This window comes from Ylistrum balloti, unplaced genomic scaffold (assembly GCF_031769215.1).
Source record: "Ylistrum balloti isolate Yb309-2 unplaced genomic scaffold, AGI_CSIRO_Ybal_v1 Utg371222, whole genome shotgun sequence".
In the NCBI taxonomy this organism is placed as follows: Eukaryota; Metazoa; Mollusca; class Bivalvia; order Pectinida; family Pectinidae; genus Ylistrum; species Ylistrum balloti.
In genome coordinates, this window is record NW_026782662.1 from 223,472 (window position 1) to 242,019 (window position 18,548).

Here is an 18,548-nt window from a genome sequence, read left to right on the forward strand (position 1 = left end):
TCTATCACTTAAACTAGTGTTTGTATTCTCTGTCACACTAATTGTCCAATCTAGTCTCTGTAGTATGATGCCATTCTTTTACCCAAACTAGTGTTTGTATTCTCTGTCACATTCGTTGCCCAAACTAGTCTCTGTAGTATGATGTCATTCTATCACCCAAATCTGTCTATGTATCCTTGTATAACTCTATTAACCAAACTTGTCTCTGTATTTTCATGCGATGTACACTCATGTCACACCTTTAACCGAACTAATGTTCGTGTCTACTCCTGTCATACAAGCGACCTGGTCCTGTCTGTTAGCGTTGTCTTTGCTCCGTACACAGTAGCTCAATAGCGCGATGCTGAGGCGTCCAGTGGCATACATTCATAAGTCCGTCAGCGAGGTTTTAACTCTCCGAGTATAAATGCTTGGTACGCAGGATATAGCAGTGAGCGCGTGTCCACTAACAGCGATCATGCTTGATGCTCTCGTTTACTCAACCAATACCGACGGCACAGTTTACTGACAATTTATTGAAGATATTGACTAAATATGATAAATCTTACCCAATAACACTGGTCAATGGTCATATCTTACCTAAAGCCGGTACCTTCTTGACTGCCAGCTAGCGAGTCGGTAATGACAACATGTAAGGAGGTGTCCCCGTGAGTTTGTGTCGCGTCTAATGACCTAGCGGAGGAGGCAGATCAGCGTAAAAAGTGGGGTGTTAGTAGCGAGTGTGACACATGTCACCGAGTACAACGACATATCGGGAAACCTTAATTTACATTGCTGTCGTGTTCAGAAAGGATACAGCGTATTGTCTGATTTACTTGAGTAGGACAGCTTTATTGAGAAGAATTCTTAATCATGTCGCAGTTTTTTCAGTGAAAATGAAAAGTGTTTATCACTAATTGTGTGTTCATGTGCCAAATATAGAAAGCAATGGAATGCATCTTCGATTAGGTTTCCACCACTTGTTAGATTGAGTTATAACACGCAAGGGTGTGGATTTCTCATTATCATTTAATCTTTATCGCTGGATTTTAAGTCACGATTGAAAAGGTGTACAAGCTGGAGAGCTATTCCTTTGAGGACATTTGTGTAGATTTCGAGGATGACAATGAAGTCGACCGTCGGAAAGGATGCGGCAAAACCAATTCTAACGGACGGATAAGATGCTCAGGGTTATTCTGCAGCATGGACGTGTTTTCAATGATCAAACAGACCATCACATCGGATGACTCCAACCCAATCACGAAATATTTCGAAATTGGGCGTCAAGTTGGTAGCTACGGGCCAGAAATGGTCTGGAAAATTTATGATGCCGTTCGAAAGGAGGACAAAAAGGTAAGATGGATTTATGTCTGTATATAAGCAAGACATGGAGATTGAGCAGTCCATGATTTTCAGTTGCTCGTCACCTTTAGTTTCTGTTCACAACCCTGATTTATACACATGTCTCTCGTGAACAGAATACTTCCTGTAGGTGAAAATCGATTTCAATGTATCGTCACCTGGAACAGGTATAGAATTAATGACTACCTGTTATAGGTGAGGAAATTAACCTCCGGTAAGGCATCATCACGCAAACACATAAACAGGATATTTCAGCTTGACACACGTGTTGATATGAGAGTATAAATAAATGAAATAACATAGAGCATAGGAATTCATATCTATTCATTGACGAAGTTAAAAATACTATTTCTGTGCTTATTCAGTTGTTCTTTTTAAAAACAAAATTGAAAATACAGTATAAATCCAAAGCAAGATCAGAAACATTGTTTTGATATTTTCAGACTGGTCCTTTTGTAAATAAAGATATCGCGATACACATTTAGATACTGTTTTCCATTAATATGAGTTACTTACTAATCGAACAACGTGATAGTAACGTACAGCTCTTCAATTGGAGCTTGCATGATGCTTGTCACAACATCGTGTTGTACGGCCTACTGACAGTGGGAGCTTGTACGATGCTTGTTACAACATCGTTTTGTACAGCCTTCTGAAAATGTGAGCTTGTACGATGCTTGTCACAACATCGTTTTGTTCAGCCTTCTGAAAATTGGAGCTTGTGCGATTCTTGTCACAATATCGTTTTGTACAGCCTTCTGAAAATGGGAACTTGTACGATGCTTGTCACAACATCGTTTTGTATAGCCTTCTGAAAATGGGAGCTTGTACGATGCTTGTCACAACATCGTTTTGTACAGCCTTCTGACAATTGGAGCTTGTACGATTCTTGTCACAATATCGTTTTGTACAGCCTTCTGAAAATGAGAGCTTGTTCCATTCTTGTCACAATATCGTTTTGTAGAGCCCTCTGACAATTGGAAACTGTACCATGCTTTTCGCGTAAAAATGTTGTACAGCCACCTTGTGATAGTAGTTTGTTCTGTACTTGCCATAGAATTGTCCTCTACAGCCCGCTGGCAATAGAATCATTTTCTGTATTTATCACAGGTATTTCACAACTTTTCCGCAAAGGGAGGTTGTTTCTTATAACATATAAACTTTATTTATTTTACAACAATTGCGAAACAAACTATAAGCTTCTATTAGTCACTCGTGTTCGCCTGTGTGGGGTCGCGCGGGGAATCCTACTGTGGGAGGAATCCGATACCCGTACCGAGAATCGAACCCCGTACGGCTAAGTGAATGACGAGTGTTTAACCACTATGTCACCCAAAGAGATTGTTCCTTAATTGTCAAAGTATTGTATTGTGCAACCTCTCTCACACAGAACAGTTGTATGTATCGACCATGAGAGTATGATACATGTCCAATACTCATCAGGGAAAACTATTGTGTGGGAACCGATTTGAGAAGGCAGTCTTTTTATTTCACATTTTGTTAATTCAAATTAAGCTTCATATCACGTGTCATCACCTTTAGTCCAATCAGAAATTAAACTCAGCAGAATCTGTTCGCCGTTTTATGTTTCCGTATTTCATCTTTGAACGTATATCATCTAGTTAGAAAGACTGTTGGAAGCTATATGTTTAAGTTACGTCTAGATGATAAAATAGTGATATTCCTCCACAGTACGTTCAACCCAGGTAAACAAGATGAACCTATCAATACCTCCTGTGATACCGTAACACACTGTACTAGCGACCCGTTACAGGTTACATCATACTCAATTCTCCTAAATATGGATGCCTACGGTCATGACAGAGAGTGACACTATGATTATATTTTATAATCTTAAAATTTGAGGTAATTTACTTTTTACGACGGTACCAACAGCATAGCTGCTGTAAATATTGAACAATACCGTCGATATATTGACTGTTAATATTCCCTTGCCACTTCAAGGCAGACATTATTGTGCACTAACATATAACCTCGGCCTTAGACGGGTCAGTTCTTGATATCACACCCCAACACCCCAGAATACTATAATACTGATATAAATTTTAAAACAATATCAGCTTAATTTTCAAGAAAAAAACATAGGTTGTAATCCCTAAACATGTCGGTGACTGCTGTATGTTCATTTGTCGGACATTATGTAGAAGAAATCGCCTCGATATACAGGTAACCGACCACTAAACAATCACACAGACTACTTAATATGAAGTGATAAAAACCTCCCATTTTCACCATTATATGTCAGTATTGTGACGTAATTGTATACACATTAATGGTCACCGGTGATGACAATGGTAATTATCTAGGATTCCAGGTAAAACATTATTAATTGACTGTGTTTATAATATCTGTATCACCTTTACGGCCAAACCAATGTAATAGCATTTACCGCCAATATTACAAGAGGTCGGCCAATATGAAAACAAATTTAATGTTCGGAAAAAAACCCCGTGTTTCCGTCGCGTGACTTTTATTTTGTATTCAAAAGTAGAGTATATCAGTTCATCTATGAAAAGTCACATCTTAAAAATGACGTTTGTCAAAGCCGATGTTTATGATATTGTTGAATGAGAATCTTGCGGTGAATGAAAAGTTTGGACAACGGTATTAAACGCTTCTGTCATGTCAACGACCAGACAGAAGCATTACCGTCCTCGACAAAGAAAATATCTTCCGATGGTACGGCGAGCGCCCGATATAAAGGCTCTCCTCCTGCTCTTCAGTATTCATTAAACATGGCGATCGAGTGACATCGGGGCTTATGTGATCCCGACATCAGAAATGAGAAATCTCATGTGTTGAATTGACGGCAGATCGGTTCTATTTCGTCCCGGTGAATAGCTCTGTATTTTATTGGACAGAGCGTGACATAAACTGCCATGAAGAGTACCTTTTATATCTGTCGGATTTGTTAGTAATGACCAAGATGCTAGCGACATCCGCCTGATTACAGTATAATGAAGTATCTTTTACCACATCCTCCCAGTAGTACAGGGTAATTTACTAGTTACTTATAACAGTACAAATATCAGTGCAGTGTAACAAGTACACAATATCAGTAAAAAATCGGAAAATTTGTTCATATTAATGTTTTTGACAGTATAAATATCGAAATCAGTTTTTTTCTTATTGTACACACTATACTAGATATGTGTATGTATGTGTTCCTGTCAGTTTATGTTTCAAATGAAAGCTTTGTAAAGTCTTGGACTGATTTGTAAAAAAATCACACCATCGATTTCATGTATCTTAGTCTACAACACACAGAGGTGATGCATTATAGTTGTATTATCGGAAAGTCAAAAAAGGGAATCGTATATCTTGACGTCATTTCGTCAAAAATGCCACGTGTTGAGATGACGTCAATATTCTGTCCATAAAGCCAGTATTGACGATGATAGGGAAGTGGGCACTATCCCTATGTCCCTCTAGCCGATGTTCATGGGCGGGGCTCACAGATTCTATCAACTATAAAAGGATTGTTCATATGCGTTTTTCATTTTTAAACGTCAATTGCCAACAGTAGGGCATGTCATTACTGCAAGTAATGTAACTATGTCACAATCGTAGTATCTTTTTCTACACATGTTATAATAGTACTTAAGGATACTGTACGATCGCGCGATGTCTTCAACTCATTGTTACAATCTACTTGGCATTAAATGAGAATAAAATGAGGATGAAAAATAATCAATCCCTTCTGCATGATGTAGACATTTGAATCTTATGCATCGGGAGAGATGAGTTTTTTTCTAACGTTGAGCTGGAGACTTTGCTAAGTACTCAACTTCTAAAACATACGTTTCAACTCAAGATTTTATAAAATCGAACATTTTCTCAAGGCACAACATGAAACTTGATTTTAAAATTTAAAGTTATAATTTGAAAAAAAAATTACGAAATATTAATTACTGTATGAATTAAGGAGCTTCCTCTTTCTCTTGTTTTAAGTAATATGTTACATTGTGTTATGTATTGTGTCCCGAGAAAAGTAGAACAAATACAGATATTGTGAACCCACAACAAAGGAACCTTACAGATACAGAATTAAAGCCAATTACAGATACACTTTACTGGGTTTGTTCTCAGACATGGAATAAAACGATGCAACCCTATCATACACAGTGGATTTGTAATTCATAATGATTTCCTAACCGCTATGGTTGAAGATAACATAGAAAATTTTTGCCGCATTTCCTGATGCTGGTCAGATGCAGAAATGATTTATGTTTTTGATGGAAAATGTGTGTACTTTCGGTAGAAAATTACCATACGTGCATCGAAACATGATGAATAAAGAGAGAAGTCATTTACTTCTTTAATGTGATTGTCAGTCAAATAACTGTCCGTACACAGTAACGGATGCAAATATAGCACAATTGTGAACGCCGCCATTAAAGTTACAAGTAATGATGGGGACCGCCATTAAAGTGAAGTCACGCGCAGTGTCCTTAAATAACATTACATATTCACGTTATGTCTCAGCTGTTTCAGCAGACACGTAAACTCATTTTAATGAACTGCTAATTATTGTAAAGCTTTCAAACGCTACTCTATTAAGTGTCACGGTAGGGAACATACAAATGCACCCTAAAAACTAGCATGGGCAATATGTTGACTAACGCATTAATTCAAATAAAGACACTTTGCGACATTTGCAGAACAACCTTTCAATCTACTACATGTCTTGTAATTAGAGAGAGTGACACAGACAGACAGACAGACAGACAGACAGACAGAGATAGAGAGAGGAGGTCGGGGGGGGGGGGGGGGTTACATTATAATCGGCGTTTTGTATGGAATGTTCTATACCAAAATTTCATCGCAGTATCACAAATATGTTAGCAAGATTACACACCCTCTGGACATTATCCAGTAGCATTCACCGCCTAGATCCGGAAACCATGTTTATTGAGCGAACTGGTAATGCTTAGGAGAACTAGCCCTATCCTAATGGCTATGTGGCGCCATTTTCGTCACAGAAAAATTGAGAGCGTGTTTGGTCAGTCGAATGTAACTAGTCGGACTACTGGTTAATAGTTTTTGGTGATTTATCACACTGTGACCAAGCTTTATATTCTAAAGTTATCTGATGTTGATGAAGAACTCAGATATTGATTGATATATGACGTAGATAAGGACTCAGATATTGAGTGATAAAGGAAGTAGATAAGGACTCAGATATTGATTGATATAGGACGTAGATAAGGACTCAGATATTGAGTGATAAAGGAAGTAGATAAGGACTCAGATATTGATTGATATAGGACGTAGATAAGGACTCAGATATTGAGTGATATAGGAAGTAGATAAGGACTCAGATATTGATTGATATAAGACGTAGATAAGAACTCAGATATTGAGTGATAAAGGAAGTAGATAAGGACTCAGATATTGAGTGATAAAGGAAGTAGATAAGGACTCAGATATTGAGTGATATAAGACGTAGATAAGGACTCAGATATTGATTGATATAAGACGTAGATAAGAACTCAGATATTGATTGATATAGGACGTAGATAAGAACTCAGATATTGAGTGATATAAGACGTAGATAAGGACTCAGATATTGAGTGATATAGGACGTAGATAAGAACTCAGATATTGATTGATATAGGAAGTAGATAAGGACTCAGATATTGAGTGATAAAGGAAGTAGATAAGGACTCAGATATTGAGTGATATAGGAAGTAGATAAGAACTCAGATATTGATTGATATAAGACGTAGATAAGGACTCAGATATTGAGTGATAAAGGAAGTAGACAAGGACTCAAATATTGATTAATATAGGAAGTAGATAAGGACTCAGATATTAAGTGATAAAGGAAGTAGACAAGAACTCAGATATTGAGTGATATAAGACGTAGATAAGGACTCAGATATTGAGTGATAAAGGAAGTAGACAAGAACTCAGATATTGAGTGATATAAGACGTAGATAAGGACTCAGATATTGAGTGATATAGGACGTAGATAAGGACTCAGATATTGAGTGATATAGGACGTAGATAAGGACTCAGATATTGAGTGATAAAGGAAGTAGACAAGAACTCAGATATTGAGTGATATAAGACGTAGATAAGAACTCAGATATTGAGTGATATAGGAAGTAGATAAGGATATTGAGTGATATAGGAAGTAGATAAGGACTCAAATATTGATTAATATAGGAAGTAGATAAGGACTCAGATATTGAGTGATAAAGGAAGTAGACAAGAACTCAGATATTGAGTGATATAAGACGTAGATAAGGACTCAGATATTGAGTGATAAAGGAAGTAGACAAGAACTCAGATATTGAGTGATATAAGACGTAGATAAGGACTCAGATATTGAGTGATATAGGACGTAGATAAGGACTCAGATATTGATTGATAAAGGAAGAAGACAAGAACTCAGATATTGAGTGATATAAGACGTAGATAAGAACTCAGATATTGAGTGATATAAGACGTAGACAAGGACTCAGATATTGAGTGATATAAGACGTAGATAAGGACTCAGATATTGAGTGATATAAGACGTAGATAAGAACTCAGATATTGAGTGATATAAGACGTAGATAAGGACTCAAATATTGATTAATATAGGAAGTAGATAAGGACTCTGATATTGAGTGATAAAGGAAGTAGACAAGGGCTTAGATATTGAGTGATAAAGGAAGCAGATAAGGACTCAGATATTGAGTGATATAGGAAGTAGATAAGGACTCAGATATTGAATGATAAAGGAAGAAGATAAACAGGTGGTGGCAATTATCTATGTTGAATATGTTTTGTCTGTTTATATCATTAAGTAAAGTCCCAACTCTTACTTTTTATTTTGACTCCTAAAAAGAGGAGATCAAGTACGTTTTCTTCAACGGCGACATCCGCCGTATAGTTCTTGGTCAGTCCATGTAATATCACTTTCCCAAATGAAGACAAAGTAAATGACAAAGAACCATTAGATGCATCATTTGTCAATTTGCTAATGGTCATACGTACTTAACCATTTTGTCTAATAACGATGAATCACGGAGATAAAGACTGATTACGTTTAACAAAACAGGATAACATACCTGATTTGAGGAAAACATACATACGTTTCGTCTCCGATGTGTAAAAAAAAAAGAAAAAAAAAAGATTCATTGTGTTTTTTATTTCACTTCCAAAATATTACTAGGATAGCGTCCTCGACCTTTCATATTCTGAAAGTAACTGAATTTACATAAAAGAAACATCCTAATTTGTGTTCTGTTTTGTAAAATTGAAAATTCGTCAAAAATTACAAAATTCTCTATTTCTCTTCATCCTTGAAGGAATAACTAAATAACTATTACATGAGGTATAGTAAAACGTACAAATGTATTGATGATTTGGCGTATAACTACGGTAATTGAGGACAACCACAGGACGTCTTTAAATCATAGCAATATAAAGGCGGCGGAAAGGAGGTTAGGGTCGAAAGGAAATATGTTTCTGTATCACGAGTATAACCTGTCATCGAATGGTGTAAGGTATATACTGACGATTCTGACGGCTGTGAAATGACCCCTCCTTCCTTACTGCCACAAAGTCAAGAAGACAAATACCATTTTACATGTAAGCTTTGACCATTGAAACAAACTCATAACGGCCATGGATTTTCCACATCAGAATGTCTACAAGTCGTAGTAAAGGCCATAAAAAAGTTTCATCACGATGTTCCTTGGGTAAAGGTAGACACCTACCTCTTGTGTCAAGGTCATACTGACGGTTCGACTTGTCTATGTCATGATGTTCCTAGATTAAGCTCACACACCTACCTCTTAAATCAAGGTAACATTGACAGTATGAGATATGTATCTTATGACGACCCCTCGGGGAGTGAAAATTCATTTACTTTTTTGCTATCTGTGATGTTTACAGCAAATGATGTCCCTGTGGGGAGTAAGAAAGATTTTTTTCTCAGTAAAAATATGGCCATGTTTCCACACATAAGTAGAATCCTTTCAGTCACACAACCCTGGATACGTTATTTCTTGTAACTCCTTAAACAGAGTTAAAATCGCATTGACCATGATTTGAACGCGAGAGATGGCTTGCAATGTTTGAAGTTCGCAAATATCAACGTTATATAGCAGTTCTCTAAATGCCTGTCAATCAAAGACAATTCGCCGAAATTACTACAGTTCAAAACCAACAATGAAAACAACAGCATGAGAACAGAATCTAGATTCAAATTAATATACTATAGAAGTATGACTAAATAAGACCAATGAAATGGCAGGCATACAGAGTAGAGAAACGTTTTAATAGTTTGACAGTAGCTGTGATACTGAATTCTTCAGAACAGCTGTAGAAATATTCATATTCTAGATTTATTGTTAAGGTGAAGCGGAAGATTCTTCGATAGGTTGCTTGTCAAGACTCCTTCGCCCAATTGAAGTGCAATCGTTCTTACGTAACAGCCAAGTACACGAGTATTGTTGATTTCTCTTTACTCCATAACAGATAATTAAAACCAACATTGTGTGTTATTATAATAGTTTAATGACGTCTCTCCGGAATCTGAATCATTATCTTAAGCTGTTGTATATAATATATCTGGAATCATATAAAAACGATAGTCCCTTGAAGTATGAAGCTTCTGTCACGACCAAAGTGTAGAGGAAGAATTCGTGTTTTCTTGCGTCGATGTAAATTCTGTCGATAAAGCATTTGGCCTTGTATTGCTACTTTATCGATATTACATCGTGTTGTTTTTTATGTCTAAGGTATAGGTCATTGATTGGTCTGTACTTTATTCTTCTGGCTCAAAGACCTCTTCTTACACTGCATGCCGTGTTTCGTTAACACCTGACAGAAATAGAAAGTGAAATGTGGTAGGAGAAACGTTTATTTATCTATATGTTGTGGTTTGTATTGTTGTTGAGTGATGTTGTGAATTATCATCTCCTCTACGGTATAAATTGACGCTGTGTGTTGCCTGTTATGTAACATGATGATTAAAGTCTCAGGTGTAGTATGCATTATTGTAATCTACTTATTTGCTATAAAATGTCTTAGTTAGTTGCCTTTGTGGTATAAATTTTCGTGGCAAGTTGCCTTTGTGGTATAAATTTTCGTGGCGAGTTGCCTTTGTGGTATAAATTTTCGTGGCGAGTTGCCTATGTGGTATGAATTGTTGACGTGTGTTGTTTAGTGGTATAAGTTATCCTTGTCAGTTACCTATATAGTATGAATTGTCGTGGTGTTTGGAATAATGTTTGATCACAGGATGTTTCCCGTGTTAATTGGTATTTTTCATCGGTGAAAGCTGATGTGTTAGGATATATTTCCATCTTTGAATACTTCCTGTTTAAATTAAAATTTCCGTCATGATATACATCCCGTGTAAGATGATATTTTTATCATTTGGAGCATCCTGTGTTAAGTAATATTACACCCTGCGTTATGTAAAACTTTGATAATTGGGTTACTCTTGCGTTAAGTGATATTTCCATCCCAGGGTGCCTCTCATTGTTCCCTTTTTTGGGTAAGCTCTGTACAGTAGCAGCTTACCATTACCATGTAACTTGCAGCTGAATATGTCATATATAAATAAAACAAAATGAAATCAAAATCTTAAGAAATACAGGATAGGATAAGTGAATTATTAATATGGTTATTTGATTGCCAGTGTTAATGAAATTTAACAATGTAGTTCTTGTAGCGGTATGAATATTGATTGATGTTTCTTCATGTCAACATAGGATGTTTACAAACAAGGGGCAAAGTAATAGCTGTCAGCGTTTGGTGATCGAGGCCATACAAAATTTGACTTGATAACAAACACGACGGGGAATGAAAGACTGAAGACGAAGCAGTACAAATGTAACTATTGAGTTCAGTCTAGAGGTTCAGAGTGAAAAAAACACAGACTGTATTTCTATCGTCATCATTACAATAACTACCACATTTACCGCAACACAAAACGTCTTCTACAAGCACCAGAACCAAAACACAGCCTGTACCTCAATCATCACTACCAAACGCCTTCCAGCACCAGATTATCTCTACTCTATCCGCCTCTAGGATCAAAACACCGTGCATGCCATCAATACTACCGCTACTGCCAAACGCCTTCCAGCATCAGATTATCTCTACTCTCTCCGCCTCTAGGATCAAAACACCGTGCATGCCATCAATACTACCACTACTACCAAACGCCTTCCAGCATCAGATTATCTCTACTCTCTCCGCCTCTAGGATCAAAACACCGTGCATGCCACCAATACTACCGCTACTACCAAACGCCTTCCAGCACCAGATTATCTCTACTCTCTCCGCCTCTAGGATCAAAACACCGTGCATGCCACCAATACTACCGCTACTACCAAACGCCTTCCAGCACCAGATTATCTCTACTCTCTCCGCCTCTAGGATCAAAACACCGTGCATGCCACCAATACTACCGCTACTACCAAACGCCTTCCAGCACCAGATTATCTCTACTCTCTCCGCCTCTAGGATCAAAACACCGTGCATGCCACCAATACTACCGCTACTACCAAACGCCTTCCAGCACCAGATTATCTCTACTCTCTCCGCCTCTAGGATCAAAACACCGTGCATGCCACCAATACTACCGCTACTACCAAACGCCTTCCAGCACCAGATTATCTCTACTCTCTCCGCCTCTAGGATCAAAACACCGTGCATGCCACCAATACTACCGCTCCTACCAAACGCCTTCCAGCACCAGATTATCTCTACTCTCTCCGCCTCTAGGATCAAAACACCGTGCATGCCACCAATACTACCGCTCCTACCAAACGCCTTCCAGCACCAGATTATCTCTACTCTCTCCGCCTCTAGGATCAAAACACCGTGCATGCCACCAATACTACCGCTACTACCAAACGCCTTCCAGCACCAGATTATCTCTACTCTCTCCGCCTCTAGGATCAAAACACCGTGCATGCCATCAATACTACCGCTACTACCAAACGCCTTCCAGCACCAGATTATCTCTACTCTCTCCGCCTCTAGGATCAAAACACCGTGCATGCCATCAATACTACCGCTACTACCAAACGCCTTCCAGCACCAGATTATCTCTACTCTCTCCGCCTCTAGGATCAAAACACCGTGCATGCCATCAATACTACCGCTACTACCAAACGCCTTCCAGCACCAGAACCAAAACGATGCATAACTAACAACCACCCCCAAGCCAGTTTTCCAGGACCAGAAACAAAGCACAACCAAATGTTTAAAGCTACATGGGCCAAAACACGAATGCGACTCACAACGCTCTTCCGGTTATCCACTCATTACTACCACATTGTAGATGTATTGGAAATTAATTTTGTGCCTCAGATTGAAAATGTTTTCGTATTAGCTTTTGTCTTTTTTTAATCTCATGAAGGGTCTCACGAAATATCTCATTATGGTAAAACGACGACGAAACCATCATTCCCATGGCTTCTCGCTTACACTTCTTCTCGAGGAAAATGTTTCTATATCTAATATACTGTTCCTGGTAATACAATTTAATGTTCAAAAATTCAAGATCCTGCGAGGCATAGCAACATATCACAGCAAATCAATATCTGTATCCATCATTACCACCAACGTTATGTCATCCATATGGTGATTTGGTTTGTTTGTTTGTTTGTTTTTTTTTGTTTTTTACAAATTTAAAAATAATATCTGAAACGGAAAAGGGAAGAATATACTGATATTTTCATTTACAACTGACGAATTCAGAAATACCACACGTGGAATAGATAACTGTTTAGGGTTTAAGAACTCCAAACACTTTTTGTTTACTGTTTAGCTATACATATTTATGGAAGGTTCCACCTATAGATGTTTGATCTGTGGAGCATGAAACTGAATATGTATTATTGACGTCTGTCTCTCCGGTTGAAGATGCCATTCAATAACACAACACTTAAATCGGCAACATCTAATTAAATCATTTACTTGCTACATGTAGCATGTAATTACTGATTCACACATCAGGATCACTGGTAATTCATTGTCGTCGCTAAAATATGGAAAATAAGTCATTAAAATTAAAGGGTCTTTAAGAATAAAGGTTTGTCATGATGGAATTGACAACATCTGTTGGACATATCCGGGTAGTGAAACAGTAATTGGATTCCATTTACTATATTTAACAGTGGTGTTTTTTAACTAAAGGAATTTTGAGAAGTATTTGAATTAATAAGCATAGTAAGAGTTTGATAGAAGAATCACATTAAGACACACCAATAATATCGATGTCTACAAAAGATACATAAATCATAGGGATTTTATTCTATTATTGTAATTAAGCGCTCATTTTATCAAAACAAATATTTAATTGATAAATTGCCAAAAAAGGATTCTTTACAGAACATATTGCGTAAAATTGTTATTCGAGGTAGGAGGTATCTTAACTTGAGAAAAAAACGTCCATGGAGGAAACATTCTGTCGAATCTCTTTTGCTTATTTTGTTTGGCTTTCATTGTCCCCCTGTGATTGTCTCTGTGATAAACACGCGTGTTTTTAATTATAGTTATGATTTAAAATAAAAACAAAAACTTATTATGTCTAGAAACATCGCCAAAACCGAACATGAAAATACAAACCACACGGAATACTGTATAGCATGGAATGTTTTGTGGCCATAGACAGACCAAACGGAATGCAGTACAGCAAGGAATGTTTCGTGGCTTAGCGTGGATTGTTTCGTGACTATAGACAATACCACACGAAATACTGTTTAGCAAGGAATGTTTCGTGGCTTAGCATGGAACAAACCACACGAAATACTGTATAGCATGGAATGGTTGTGGCCATAGACAAACCACACGGAATACTGTTTAGCAAGGAATGTTTCGTGGCTTAGCATGGGACAAACCACACGGAATACTGTATAGCATGGAATGTTTTGTGGCCATAGACAGACCAAACGGAATGCAGTACAGCAAGGAATGTTTCGTGGCTTAGCGTGGATTGTTTCGTGATTATAGACAATACCACACGAAATACTGTTTAGCAAGGAATGTTTCGTGGCTTAGCATGGAACAAACCACACGGAATACTGTATAGCATGGAATGGTTGTGGCCATAGACAAACCACACGGAATACTGTTTAGCAAGGAATGTTTCGTGGCTTAGCATGGGACAAACCACACGGAATATTGTATAGCATGGAATGGTTGTGGCCATAGACAAACCACACGGAATACTGTATAGCAAGGAATGTTTCGTGGCTTAGCATGGGACAAACCACACGGAATACTGTATAGCATGGAATGGTTGTGGCCATAGACAAACTACACGGAATACTGTTTAGCAAGGAATGTTTCGTGGCTTAGCATGGGACAAACCACACGGAATATTGTATAGCATGGAATGTTTCGTGGCTTAGCATGGTACAAACCACACGGAATACTGTATAGCATGGAATGGTTGTGGCCATAGACAAACTACACGGAATACTGTATAGCATGGAATGTTTCGTGGCTTAGCATGGGACAAACCACACGGAATACTGTATAGCATGGAATGGTTGTGGCCATAGACAAACCACACGGAATACTGTATAGCATGGAATGGTTGTGGCCATAGACAAACCACACGGAATACTGTTTAGCAAGGAATGTTTCGTGGCTTAGCATGGGACAAACCACACGGAATACTGTATAGCATGGAATGGTTGTGGCCATAGACAAACCACACGGAATACTGTTTAGTAAGGAATGTTTCGTGGCTTAGCATGGGACAAACCACACGGAATACTGTATAGCATGGAATGGTTGTGGCCATAGACAAACCACACGGTATACTATATAGCAAGGAATGTTTCGTGGCCATAGGCAAACCACACGGTATACAGTATAGCAAGGAATGTTTCGTGGCCATAGGCAAGCCACACGGTATACAGTATAGCATGGAACGTCTGTGGCCATAGACAAACCACACGGTATACAGAATAGCAAGGAATGTTTCGTGGCCATAGACATACCACACAGAACACTGTATAGCATGGAATGTTTGTGGCCATAGACAAACCACACGATATACAGAACAGCAAGGAATGTTTCGTGGCCATAGACAGACCACACAGAACACTGTATAGCATGGAATGTTTGTGGCCATAGACAAACCACACGATATACAGAACAGCAAGGAATGTTTCGTGGCCATAGACAGACCACACAGAACACTGTATAGCATGGAATGTTTTGTGGCCATAGACAGACCACACAGAACACTGTATAGCATGGGATGTTTTGTGGCCATAGACAGACCACACAGAACACTGTATAGCATGGAATGTTTGGTGGCCATAGACAGACCACACAGAACACTGTATAGCAGGGAATGTTTTGTGGCCATCGACAGACCACACAGAACACTGTATAGCATGGAATGTTTTGTGGCCATCGACAGACCACACAGAACACTGTATAGCATGGGATGTTTTGTGGCCATAGACAGACCACACAGAACACTGTATAGCATGGAATGTTTGGTGGCCATAGACAGACCACACAGAACACTGTATAGCATGGAAAGTAATGTCGCCATAGACAGACCACACAGAACACTGTATAGCATGGAATGTTTTGTGGCCATAGACAGACCACACAGAACACTGTATAGCATGGGATGTTTTGTGGCCATAGACAGACCACACAGAACACTGTATAGCATGGAATGTTTTGTGGCCATAGACAGACCACACAGAACACTGTATAGCATGGAATGTTTTGTGGCCATAGACAAACCACACAGAACACTGTATAGCATGGAATGTTTTGTGGCCATAGACAAACCACACAGAACACTGTATAGCATGGAATGTTTTGTGGCCATAGACAAACCACACAGAACACTGTATAGCAGGGAATGTTTTGTGGCCATAGACAAACCACACGGAATAAAATGTAAATCTATTATTTCTTCTTGTTCCTTTTTCAAGGAGCGTCGTGCTAATTTTTTACGTCATATCCCCTACCCTGCCATTGTTTTACTCTAGGGTAAGAATTAACGCTATATAAATATATCGATGTTTTCGTGATATGCCTGAATGCGGTTGTTGGACTCAAGTGTTAGATACACATGTCTTTTTCCTACATCGCTAAGGACATGATCTCTTTTTAACAAAGTCTCCCTTTATATTCCTAGCATCTCCAGGTTATGATTTTGAAATTTGTCTCCAAAAATTACATTACGTGCATGAATAGCTTTAACACATTAGACCATTCACAAACAGATCCAGGCGAGGGTGACGGCTGATTGCGCGAGGGAGGATCGATATAAGATTGTACACCCTGTTATGCCCATGGGTAGAATCATGTTCATTGGTTGATCTGCTTTGCGTCACGAAAGCTCTCCTATGCATTTCGAGAATGTTCTCGAGAATAGCACTGCACATCCCAGTAGAGATCACGCCACGTTGTAAGATGTTGATCCGCATGTGTGCAAATCAGATTTCAGATATTTGATGTTGTTGTTTTCACACATCTGATAATGTTCAGTGCTGGAAAATCTACAGCTCACGACATCACATCAGTTGTCCAGCGTTAATGAGCAACCATCCTGAATAATTTGTTGTTGTCAAAATGTAGCCTGCAGCATGGCATTTATTCCTGAACGTCCCTTTAATAATAGCAGTATTGCCTGTATAACGTGTATGACTGTCATTAATACAATACAGATATTCCGACACCAGTTTCTAATGGTTATCACAAGTTATGTCCGATATGGAATAATTTTATACCACTCGTATTACATCATATTTTGTTTTACAACTTAATTATAGTTGATCGTCAGTTATTTCAGCAATCAGGCTGATGTCACCTCAATGACATACAAATGTATTACATACCAAGTAACAGTTGTGACAAACTGCTTGTCAAGAACTCTCACAAATTATCACCAGTTGTAATCAGTTGTCACCAGTTCACACAAATTGTCACATGTCAAAAATTGTCTTCTATTTTTTGCCGGCATGTCAACCAGGACTTTGTCATTAAAACGTTGAGCCTATACGATTTATTCTCACTGGATAAGAAGTACTGCTGTAATTGGAACGATATTTCAACGTTTTAGACTAAACCGAAATAAGACCAGTAGCCCAATTGATGTAAAATTCGCATGCTTGTAATGAATGCAGCAAGTGATACTATTAACGAAGTACTCTTACGCAAGGAGTGAAGTATGAGATTCAATTTCTTGGTATTGTTTTGGCAGCTTAAAGTATCGTTGAAAATTACTTTCTCCGCCTTCTCTTCGTGGCAATAACAAATAGACAATGCTTGTATAGTCTATCTGTTTACAAAAGTGTACAAGAGCATTTTTTTGGTTTTCATCGTTTTATTTCACACACCCACTTTTGCTGATAACACGGTTACATTAGAGATAGAATGATATGTTATATTTTGAAAGAGTAAACTTGTCCTACATTCATTTTATAACTATGAAGATCAATTGTTTTTATTAGCGTGTGGAGATATAGATCTGATATATACTTGAAGTGATGGATTAACACCATCCGTGCATCTCCGAAGACTCGTATTCAATTTGGCGCGAGTTAAGAGCGTGCTGCCCAGATTGTCACATGGCAGGCCATTTGTGACGCGATAATTAAGTTACTTGTCGACTGGTAGCTACTCGAAACCAATTTAGAACTAGATTTACACGATTTTAACAGTTCCGTATCAAGTTCATGCACACGTACGCAAGTCGAACATAATCTGAACAAAATTGAGATCTGTTGTATTTAATGTGCTACGTTTTAGCGAGAAACAAAATTCATAAAGCATCTTTTTTTCTTGATTTCACGAAAGCTAATGGGTTTTTTCAGGATTTTATTTCTAATATTAAATTGGTCTGAAAAAAGTGATGTTTTGTGGTGTATCTTTTGTGTAATTCTTTGGCCACGTAATCAAGGAATAGTACAAACGACACAATACACACATGTATATTGGTATTTTTCAATGCACTTTGCAGCTGTTACGTCCTACAAAGACTCATCAATGAAATTTAGGGCTTATACTGTGGGTACTTTAGAGACTAGAGGGAAACATTAAAATCAATCGAAAGAAATATAAACATTTTAATAGTGTGGTAGAGTATCCCCATAATTGAATTTTGATCTACCATTAAACTGTTAGCTTACACTTTCGATAGACCTTGGCCCCTGTCTTGACCAATTTGCCTTTTTATCCAATGCGAG

General features: G+C 38.1%; 1 protein-coding gene across 1 annotated transcript in view; it reads left to right on the plus strand.

The window, feature by feature from the left end:
• The first annotated feature begins 1,182 nt into the window (after positions 1-1,182).
• The window catches only part of LOC132561515 (SCY1-like protein 2), an 86,702-nt gene continuing 69,336 nt past the window's right edge, over positions 1,183-18,548 (plus strand). Inside the window, exon 1 of the mRNA XM_060226214.1 lies at positions 1,183-1,332. Within this exon, the coding sequence (XP_060082197.1) occupies positions 1,183-1,332 (150 nt within the window). The remainder of the gene's footprint in view (positions 1,333-18,548) is intronic.